This window comes from Ictalurus punctatus, chromosome 7 (assembly GCF_001660625.3).
Source record: "Ictalurus punctatus breed USDA103 chromosome 7, Coco_2.0, whole genome shotgun sequence".
Lineage (NCBI taxonomy): Eukaryota > Metazoa > Chordata > Actinopteri > Siluriformes > Ictaluridae > Ictalurus > Ictalurus punctatus.
The window spans coordinates 28,403,675-28,415,099 of NC_030422.2; the positions used below are offsets into that span (position 1 = coordinate 28,403,675).

An 11,425-nucleotide genomic window follows, 5' to 3' on the forward strand; every position below is an offset into this window, starting at 1 on the left:
CAGGACTCAGGAGGCAGCCAGCCGGCTCAGATCCCGGGGGTCCCGTATGGATCTGGAGGGGGAATCGGAGACGAGCGCTGCTCCAGCTCTCTCTGACGCCATCGCTTCAGACCACCCGGTCATTGATTATTTTCCCATACCAGCACACCCTGAGTGTTTTATTCCTTACATAATGTTCCCATGATGCATTTAGACTGTTCTCGTAATAAAAGCTTGGAATTGTTTTGAAGGCTTGTGTTTTATAGGAATGTTTCATTGTTAAGGAAACGATAGACGGTCCTGAGACTCACTTTTTTGTTGTTGTTGTTGTTCAGGCTGCATGAAGATGTGATTGATTTTGAAAAGCCGTGAATGTGAGTGGTTTCAGGGGGCTTCACTAGGCCCGTTCCCCCCGTAATGACAGGTTACGGGTCAGTGAGAAACACGGATGTGAGACATGATGACAAAGATTGGATCTGAGTAAGCAATTAGCACTGATCGATAAGGTTTTGTAACGTGAATAAAATCAGAAGCGATCATTTGCTTTCCGAGTTTCATACCTGTGACTCGTGGCCTCCTGACGGCCCGAGCCGGATCTGGGTTTGCCACTGCTCGTGTGTGGAGACATCTCGCGCTATAACAAGCAGCGGAGAAGAAGAGAAGGAGGATGAGGAGGATAAAGACGGCTGGAGTTTCCAGAGAGCCAACGCCTCCCCGGTGATCTCGATGCGGAAACCTGTCGGCTGGCTGCACTCAAAGTGCACTCGTCCTCCTCGTCCACAGTCATGGAACCTCACTGCAGAAAAAAAAAGCAACACAAAGAGAAAGAGAAAGAGAGAGTGAGTGAATGTGTGTGTGAGTGAGAGAGAGAGAGAGATTCCCCACAGGACACTCTGCGTATCTGTGTGTGTGTGCGCGTCTGTCTGTCTGTCTGTCTTTGAGAACATAAATGCATGTTTTGGACAAGATTCGCTGAAAAAAAAAAAGCTAAAAGTGTGACGCTCATACATTATGGATGGTGTTCAGCAGCCCCACCGGCTTTTCTGCGAAAAGGTACGGCATGAAAGGAAGTGGAAGTGGGAAAAGCGCAGCCCGTAAAGACGCAGACAGAATCACAACGAGGAGCACATGAGAGTCGGCGCTCGGTCCGGCGGATTAACACTCCATCGTGACCATCGGGGGTCGTGTCGGTGCTTTATCCACACCTGATGGAGGACCAAAGTGCATCCTGGTTACCGCACATCATGCCATTTCAAAGCGGTGGTTATTTGCGAGCGTCCGATAGTTCCGACCGTGAGGCTCATATTAATACGCCCTTCCTAATACGGTATTGTTTCTATTATAGCAGTTCAATGACAAGGATTGTACAGCGGACAGTCCGTATAATCGAAGGTTAAATATAAACGGATTTTTTAAAAAGTGTTGCAATTTATCGAAATAAAAAATCACTTATGGAAGGAGTCTCCAGCGTGAGTGAATTTTCTAACAGTCTGTAATATTTCCAACAAAGGAACGTCTTCAGTTAAGAGGTTGACCGATCGATCGGCGCCGATAACCGATTGCTAGAACTGTCGTTTTTCGTCAAAAATCCACACCGATAGATTTTCCCAGTTGCGTCAGTTGATGGAGCGGCTCAGAAGGGTCCGCCGTCGTTATACAGTACGAGAGCGGCCTCTAGAGGCCAAATAAAAACGATCACTGATCAAATTTTCTCGTGTTATTTGAAGTGTTTTTTTTTATTATTTTTTTTAAATTCATTTTCGATGTCTCTATTTTCATTTGTTATTTGGAGTGTTACTTTTTTGGTTCGGTTTGGATATATATCTTTTGTGTACTTTAATATATACATTAACAGTTAATATTTATTCATATTTATGGTCATTTTTTTTCATTTAAAAAAGTACCGTACATTTCCATAGTACAGTCAGTACTGTTTATTTCGATTCCCGATTCCCGGCCCACGTGACGCCACATGCCGAAGTGTCTCTGGGCGAGACACTGAACCCCGAGTTGCTCCCGATGGCAAGTTAGCGCCTTGCATGGCAGCTCTGCTACCGTTGTTGTGTGAGTGTGTGAATGAGACACAGTGTAAAGCGCTTTGGATAAAAGCGCGATATAAGTGCTCCACTTACCATAACTGGTTATCAGCAAGTACTGCCCAACTTAGTTATCACTTTCAATCAAATCGACTATAGATCGACTCTAGTCTTCAGGGATTTTTATTTTTGTGTGTCTCATTAACGTCAAGAAATAGAAAAAAATTCAATGCTGTAATCGCTGACACTGCTGTGATATATAATGAAGTGGAATAATACACTTCAGGACTTTAGGGGCTATTGGGGAAAAAAATCGGGAATAATCAACTGCATCATTGATTATTTTCCCATAACAGCATGAGCCATCTCTCTGTGCTCTCTCGCTCGCTCGCTCGCTCTCTCTCTCTCTCTCTCTCTCTCTCTCTCACTCCCACACACACACATTTGCTGAAGCAGAACGATGACACGGTGTCCTGACAGGGGCTCTCTTCCTGGGCATGAAACTAGGCCCCTTGGGCAAACACTTACTTTCTAAACCAACTAGCCACATGGCATACACAATATATCAGGCTAATCTTGTCCAGCCCTCCTCCCGCGCTCAGCGATGCTCATGATCTCTGCTGCATAATTAGAGCGGAGAGTTATTAATAAAAGAAGTCATTTACACACGAAAGGCACTTTCTGAACTGCAGATTGGCCGGGGAAAAAATTTCCGTCCCGATCCAGGCTTTAATACCGAGCTTATGATTAAAGATGATCAAAAAGCACCTTTCATAAGAGGTGACATGAGTCTTGAGAAAAAAAAAAAAGATTCATATAACAGAGAGAACAACACGACAGATATATGACGGTGCGTTTCATTTTTTCGTCGACTCCGGACAAAGTGACAGCACTTTCGGCTGAAACGGCCGAGCGTTTCAACGAGAAGCGCTCTCTCTCTCTCTCTCTCTCTTTCTCGTTCTCACCGTCCCTGTCTCCTTTCATTCCTTTTGTAACACGTCCAGAGAGAAAAAGAGAGCAGGAAGGAGGATACAAGAGGAGGGGGGGGGGCACAATCGGTGTAAACAAATGCACTGGACACCAGCGCTGGCTCTGTTTCCACCTTCGGAGAGGACAGTGAAATGGGAAGGCCTTCGAGAACTATGAGATGAGAGCAAATGTAATTTCAGCCGCGATTATCACCCTGACACACACACCCGCGTGAGAGAGAGCGAGAGAGAGAGAGAGAGAGATGAAACAAAGCAAAAAAGACACAATATTCATTATATACACAACACAAAGGTACAGCCATGTCTATGGCACCGACTTCACCTGAAAAACTGGTGTTTTTCTCAACACACACACACACACACGACGTTTTCTCTCCCGGAGTCATTCACAATCAACAACAACAAGAAAAAAAACAGCCTCAGACTCTATTTACTGCGTCTCCTTCAGCAATTTCGGACTTCAATCTGTCAGAAAGGATCTGACGTTTCCCATTACCTGCCATACCTATCAGTCAGAAACAAAATCTACAGCTCGTGGCGAGGAAAAACTCGACAAAAAAAAAAAAAAAAATCTTCAATTGAACTGCATTAGGTTAGCTACTAAAAAGTGCCTCCTCGTTGAACTGATTACCTTTTGACTGGAGCTGTATTCAGACCGGATTCGTTTTACACGGTGAGCCGGGGTAATGTTATTATTACCAGAGTATCTGTGGGATCTTATTTCACGCTTTGGTAATCATTATGGAAGGAGTACACAGTCTTTTACCTAAAAATAACTAATGATTTGGTTATACCTTGTGCTGAAAAATGTCTTTCTTCAGTTTAAAGACACTTCGGGAAGCTCTCTCTTTTCTAGACACGCCCATCAAAGTTAAAACAAAAGTAAATTGCCGAAACCGGCTGAGATTAAAATGGACTTGTCAAAGAAACGACACTCCCTGGGCTTTTAGGGAAGTCGTCGCGTTCCTAGCACAAGTTATGGTCATATGACCCACTAATAATCAAGTGCAAGTGACATTACATGGCCCCAAGTTCTACAAACAAGCCCTTATAGTAATACGAGGCGAATGGAGTTTTAACGCGATGGAAATACGTACATCACGAAGACACGCCGAGACGTCCTTAAATCCTTTCGCATCCAAATAGTATTATGGTGATGGTTAGTCTACTCGTTACATTTACGTCAGAGTTTATTACCACAGAATGATCCCGACTGAGGTTTTTCCCGTCGATCAATCGGTTAAAAAAGCTTTTGGACGATCTGATTGGCTGTAATGACAACTAAAAGACTCAAAAAGAATCATACTGTATATTCTGTACATCACTAACAAAGATGGCTGACTTTTTGTCTGATCCATACGTGTGGTAGTCATGGGAAAAAATGTCGTCTGTTGCTGTCTTTAACATACCTCAGGTTTACAAAACCACAAACACATTTCAGCGAAACCATGCTGAGGTTAGTCGAGGTTACAAACAGACAAACAAACAAATAAATATATAAAGAAGTCTAAATCCGTGCTAGCTAAGTGGGATTTCCTCACACAGTCAATGATGCGCGCTGATCAAGTTGTTGGATGGCTACGTGTCGTAGCGGAATGTACGTGACCCTAACCAGTTCAGTTTGCAATCAGATACTGACTCTCGAAGCATTCTCAAACGACAATCCAGAGTGAAGAGTTCAGGCAGACCCATTATCTAAAAAAAGTGGTGCGATAAATCCAGTGCAGTCGGATTTGTGTGACCGTACACTGCCTTGCAAAACTATTCAAACCCTAGAACCCCCACCCCCCCCCCACCCCACATACTAAAACTGGGATTATGTAATGAATGTACACAATATAGTCCATAATATTTAAGTGGGGAGAAATCTATACGCATTGTAAAATAATAATAATAATAATAATAATAATAATAATAATAATAACAATAATAATAATAATGCATAGAAATTGGTGTGAAGCAATAAGTAGTTGAATGGGGTTGAACTGTGTGCGATTAAAGTGTCACGTGATCCCAATACACTGTAAATGTTATATACAGTATTGTCTTTGGTGTCTGACTGCACTCAGGAAGGCACGTTTCGCTTTCATTTCGAGAAAAAAAAAAAAAAAAAAACCCACCTTGACTCCATAATCAGCAGCTTCATTCAATAAAGGAAAAGAACAGCTGTTTAATTGAACGCCATTTAATCGAGAGTTTAATGACACTTGAAAGCTCGGTAGCGCCACAGCAGTTTATCAGAACACGACACGTCCTCCGCTCGGGTCGGACGTATTTCTTCGGACGGCCGAATGGCTTCAGGAAGGCTGTTTATTATTCCACACATCCTGCCTGTAATTGCTACGAAATCTCGCCTCGATTTTTTTATTTTTTTTTTTTTTTTTTTTAAGCCCTCGTTTAATTTAATGCTTATTAGGTTCCGCGTAGTTCCGAACATCGCTCGTGGCGCCACGCAATTACAACTCGAGGTTTAAGGTCCTTATACCGGCCGTAAAACTTTTTACATTTCAAGTCTGTACGTGTGTGCAAGCGAGACGTGTCGAATGTCCGCGCAAAATAAATCAATAAGTAAGTAAGTAAATAAATAAATCAGCCCAAAATCAATAAGCGATAAATACGATGAATCCGGGCGGGGGTTGAGAAGCGGCGTGTACGGCGTGTCGAGATCCAGAGAAAGATTTCAGAGCAGCACCGATCTCTAAGAGCTGAGCATAAAAAAAAGCAATATGCCGCGTACGCTAATTAATTTCATCACCAGCACTGTTTGATTCTCCTCGCATCCTGTGAGCTCGCACTCACTCCTCCGCGTTCGGTTGCCTTGACAGTAGACGTGCACAGATGCTACAGATTTACCGGCAAGGTAATTGCCAGCTGAAGGGAATTTGTCCGTCTGGGTGTTCGACAAGATTAGCCAAACCCCTAAGTTTTGGAGCAGAGTTGGTAATGGAGTGCTTTATTGTCTGTGTGTCTGTGGTGTCTACGGCGCTTACACGTGAATGTGTGTAAATCTTACATGTTGCGTGCGTGCGTGTGTGTGTGTGTGTGTGTGTGTTATAAAAACATAATATTCCTGGAAGACATTCTGGCAGATTCTTGCCCGTACAGTGCATCGTGTGTGTGTGCGCAGGTGTGTGAGTGTGTGTTCAGGCTCTTGGCCTGGCTTAGATTTGGCACACACTGCATCGCTCTTCCTCTGGGAGGCCTCTTCAGCTTGAAAGCACCACAGCAGAAATCCCCCACTGACAGCACAAATTCCAACAGTAATAATGAAATGGTGTGTGTGTGTGTGTGTGTGTGTGTGTGTGTGTGTGTGTGTGTGTGGTCATAGCATGGTGCTCTTTCTTTATACACCTTAACCTGTTAGCTAATGCAATTCGACTCATAAAGCTCATATAACATTATGTCGTAAACACGCGGATCCTCCTATAGCAACACACATCTGTGTGTTTATAATTCCAGGAATGACGCACGGTATAGTAGCAGAATGTTATTTCGGTCCGTATCGTGTGATGGACACAATGATAACAGCGCTGATTCAGTTTAATCCTGGTTTGACAGGAGTTCGAAAATAAATGGCATCTCCTCCCATTCCACAAACACAGACTCCACTTTCCACTCCAAAGCACACACACACACACACACACGCACGCACACACGCACACACGCAGCAGATACATCGTCATGGCTGTTGGAGATAAAGTTCCCTATTGAGTTTCGGACAGAAGCGCCAATGCAGGCAGAAAAGCGCCGAGTCAGCAGAGGTGTGGGCCAGCCTAATGCCCCGCTCCCCGGCCCACATTAGCGTTAGCTGAAAGGCTCTTTTCAGAACACATACGCACGCATGAACACACACACAGTCCCTCCGTGAACAAACAACAGCTCCTACACAATGGCCTGGGCCTTGGTATTGTCTGTCTCACGTCACGTGACATACCGGATAAACCTCTGACAGGAAAGATGGATAAACAGAAAGAGAAAGAGCAAGACACGAAGAGTGACAGATATGTCCGAGCACCAATAAGTGAGGAATAAATCACTCGGGGGTGTGTGAAATAATCAGTGCTGATAATAGCATGGAATAGCAAAGTGTTTCATTTCTTTTATACCAGAGTAACTTGCTGCTTTTAATTCATTAACAAATGCTTTTTATCTGTTTATGCTTACATTTAATTCTGCGGAAGGGGCATTGCTGTTATCACTTACACTATAGCAGCTATAAACAGTCACCAGTCTCTACTTTCATCTCTTCCTGTAACCTAAAAAGACTAAACTAAAGGTAGCTTGTCATGCTACTGAGAAACTAAACAAAGCGTACTCTCGTCAATCCCGACGACTTTCCCATAGAGGAAAGCTGACATTGGAGACTCCTTCCATACAGGCTATATAAATGGTATGAAGTGAATTCAAATGTGAATTAAAGCGTTCTCCTTCTCTGAGGAAAACAGCACCGAACACCCGATGAGTTGAAATCTGCTCTGATTGGCATTTTATAACGGCCGCGGGTTTAGATCATCACTATTATTCTGTTATACACAAACGCCAGTCGTCCAGCAGAGGAAAAGCAAAGCGACAGGCGTGTAACGCCCCGGATAGGAGGCTCATCAGGAGGCCAAGCGAAGGAGGGGGAAGGGATAAAGAGGACATGCCCAGGATGCACTGCTGCCTGTGTGATGCATTATTCAACAGTGCAGATAACCAAATCCAGCTTGTGCAGCGATCTGGCGGGGAAGTCGCCCTTTCTGCCCTAGAGAGGAGCTGGTGGGTGTCTCAGAACACATGCTACAGTGTCAAGAGATGCCTCTGATTGGGCCACATACACTGCTGAGCTTCAGGATTCAGGAAAAGAAAAAAAAAGCTGATAAGGTGGATATTCACCATCGAGTCCTCTGTGACTTTGAGAACGTTTACACTGGGCGTGAGAGAAATAAATGAATGGAGGCCACCATAGCTACAGTCATGTATTTATATCTATTAAAGGAATGGCGCCTGGGAATATTGCAGCACTAACAAGTGGTTTTATTCTGAACTCAAATTTCCTACCTCTTTTAACGCCTAAATTATTTAAACTTTTGCTCTCACACATTCTTCCTCTTAAAAACATTACAGGCTTCTAAAGGTATTTCCATTTGGGCTCGAAACAGACTCACAGTGGAACTGTTACTGGTTCTTGATGGTTGACTAATGGGATTCAAACATCCAAAATTCCAACAGGAATACGGTGTTTTCTGATAGTGTCATTGTGCTTAAAAGTAGAGGTTTCATAAACTCTTGAGGTTCTTGCCAACAACATCTACTGTACTACGTCTCTTTCATTTTCATATCTGAATTTTTACTTAAGCTTTATCTGGGTCAGGGTCTCAGTGGATCCGGAACCTATCCCTGGAACACTGGGAGCAAGACAGGAATAAACCCTGGATGGCTCATTTTCATGGGGGAAATTTAGCATCCCCAGTTCAACTAGTGGCATGTTTTTGGACGGTGGGAGGAAAACAGAGAACCTGGATGAAACACGAAACAGGGAGAACATAAGAAACTGTCCGCGAAGACAACATCCCAAAATCAGGATTGAAACAAGGACCTTGGAGTTGTGAGGCGGTAGTGGCTCTCCACCACCCGAAACCCGCTGCCCCACCACACCACCCGTAATTCTAATACATACAATAATAAATATTTTGGTTTTGTCCGTAGACCTAGCAAATATTTAAACAAAATTTAAATATGCAGTTAATTCTGAAATGAATATATCCTGTATCTGTAAAACAATCAAAAAGTGTGGCCCCTAGGAAACCATTAAATCCATTCGATCCTGATAGGAAAAACTTTCATGTACAACAGAGACTCCTTTTTTCCTGAAGCAATTGCAGCATCACTTGGACACACACCACTAATGAAACTTTATATTTCTTTCCAACTGCACATTTTACATCGGTTTGTTTATGTGCCAGTCTCTGATATCCATAAATCCCATCAAAATGCATAGTCACATCGGCAGGTCTGTCCATCAATCGCTGACAGCCTCTGAAATTTAAACAACTCCCAGTTACCAGCAGTTTCTGATTTGTATTTAGACCACTTGATTCACAGCCTCCTGTGCCGCACTGCAGGTTCCACTCCAAAAACCAACAGAACAGTTACAGATCTGGTTCTGCAATCAAAACCTTGCCTCTGTGTGGCCACGATGACCTGCAGGCCCTTAGATTCAACAACACCGAAAATGTGAAATTGACTCTGACACTCGGTAAATTCCTGCTCTACACGTATCCCCTTTTGCTTTCTCCAAAAGGGTTCCTGATCTCAAAACCCGAATCCCATTGTGACGACAATAACATGGCAAGCAGACAGATAGATTGAGTGTCTTAGAACAACACTCACCCTTGTTCCCATTCGAGAGATCTCCTCACTGCATTAAAGTAGACATGTAGTATCAGATTCTGCACCAGTGAGCTTCAAGAGTCAGATAATGCTGAGTATTAACTGTCTGTTCACTGGATAAGGATGGATCTTGAGTACCAATGCAACACTATCTGATAGTATGGCTAAAACAATTACCTGGAATTGTCGATTATACAAGCTGTTACCAAATACTTGCATGTATTTAACTTTATATATATATATTTTACTGTACATATGTACAATTTTTACATCTAAACCCATTAAGTGTACTTAAGATGTCCTACTTGAAGAATTATGTAGTATTTCCTTAATATAAATGGGCCCAAGTAGATCGCTTTTAGGAAGCTAAGCAATCAGAACTATCCAAAGAACCTTTAATGACCCGATGAACTGCAGTCAAGTAAAACAATAGCTGAGTAAGCAAATAGCATTTGTGCTAATATGTACCTTGGAGGTAATTTTTCCCCACTTGGGTAAATTTTCAGGTTCTGTGTAATATTTCCCTGTCAGAAAAGGTTCCAAGTATATCCACTATAGGAAACGGAGAATGCTTAACTACCCAAAGAAGCCTTGAAGAACTTTTGAAGGTTCTCATGTTTAGTCTCAGACATCAAGGAACTACAGCGGAGAACAACAATAGTCAAGATGACAATTAGCATTTTTGCAAACGTGTTCAGCATGGGTTCTTCTGTTGTCCTACTTGGGGGAAAATGCCCTGGTTCTATGCAGAGTTTCACTATCAGAAAGGGTCCCAAGCAGATCCTTTTTTAGAAAGTTAGGAAACTAGCAAACCTCAACTGCACACAAAAAAACCCTTTGAGGCTTGTGATTAGTCTCAGACCTGGACTAACTGCCAAGTTAGCAATTAGCATTTGTGCAAATGTGTTCTTGGAAAGCAAAGTCCAAAGAACTCTTCTTGAGGAGTTCTTTCTTTCTAAGAGGGTCATGCTAATGACCGACCTAGCATGTGGGGCAGCTCAGGGGCTCAGGTGGTAGAGCGGGTTGTCCACTAATCGTAGGGTTGGTGGTTCGATTCCCGGCCCACGTGACTCCACATACTGAAGTGTCCTTGGGCAACCCCAAATTGCTCCCGATGGCAAGTTACTGCCTTGCATGGCAGCTCTGCTACCATTGGTGTGTGTGTGTTAATGGGTGAATGAGACACAGTGTATATATGTGCGTAGCAAGTAGCATGTTAGCTAATTACACTTAAATCATATACTTTTCATTATTAAGCAGTAAGGGAACCGTTTCAGGGCTTTGCATGGCTTAGCAAATAAATATTAAAATAAATATTGAATTTTCTTGTGTTCAAACTAGCTGTAGGCCTACGGAATAACAACTAACCATCCCTGTAATTTCTGCTGACACAACATATGAACAGTAATTGCACAGTAAAACATTTCAGGCTAAAAAATATTGACCCCTTTCTGCACTCGGGCACAGAAATAAATAAAAACTCTGTTATTAAAGTGAACTGTGCAACAGTTCGTTGTCCTGGACAAATTCTCATGCCCCAGACAGCTTGCAGTTGATTTGTCTGGATTAGCCAGTGGTTGAATCACAGACTGCAGCTTTCGAGACCTGACAAACGTAAGCTACATCCTTGCGTGCTTATCAGCTGGGAGCTGCCGGGATTTGCTTCTCACCACACTGATGAAGGCTGCTCGATAGAGAGGCTTTACCAGGGGATTAAAAAAAAGGGTTGAAATCGCAAGACGTCAAAGCTTGCTTTGCTCACAATCTGGCCCTTGGTTTGGCTCTTCTGGACAAGACATGAACAGCTCATTGACTTCTAGGTTGGCTCATGTGCCAGTCTGTGGGTCAGTGGTGAGAGATGTATTACCACCTGCCTACACACTGGGAACAAAACAGCTAAACTCATTCTGAAGGGTTGAGTGCTACGCTAGTGCGTCAGACTATCATTATCCGGACCTGTTGCGTCTGGGTGTAAGAAGGAGCACACATGGATCAGTGAATTGTCCTTTTTTTTCAGAATTGTTTGAAGTTCGGCTCCTTTCTATTTCA

General features: G+C 43.1%; 1 protein-coding gene across 1 annotated transcript in view; it reads right to left on the reverse strand.

The window, feature by feature from the left end:
* LOC108267314 (cadherin-2) overlaps positions 1-11,425 on the reverse strand; it is a 103,230-nt gene that overhangs the window by 43,419 nt on the left and 48,386 nt on the right. The window contains exon 3 of the mRNA XM_017471329.3: positions 540-775. Coding sequence (XP_017326818.1) covers positions 540-775 — 236 coding nt within the window. The remainder of the gene's footprint in view (positions 1-539; positions 776-11,425) is intronic.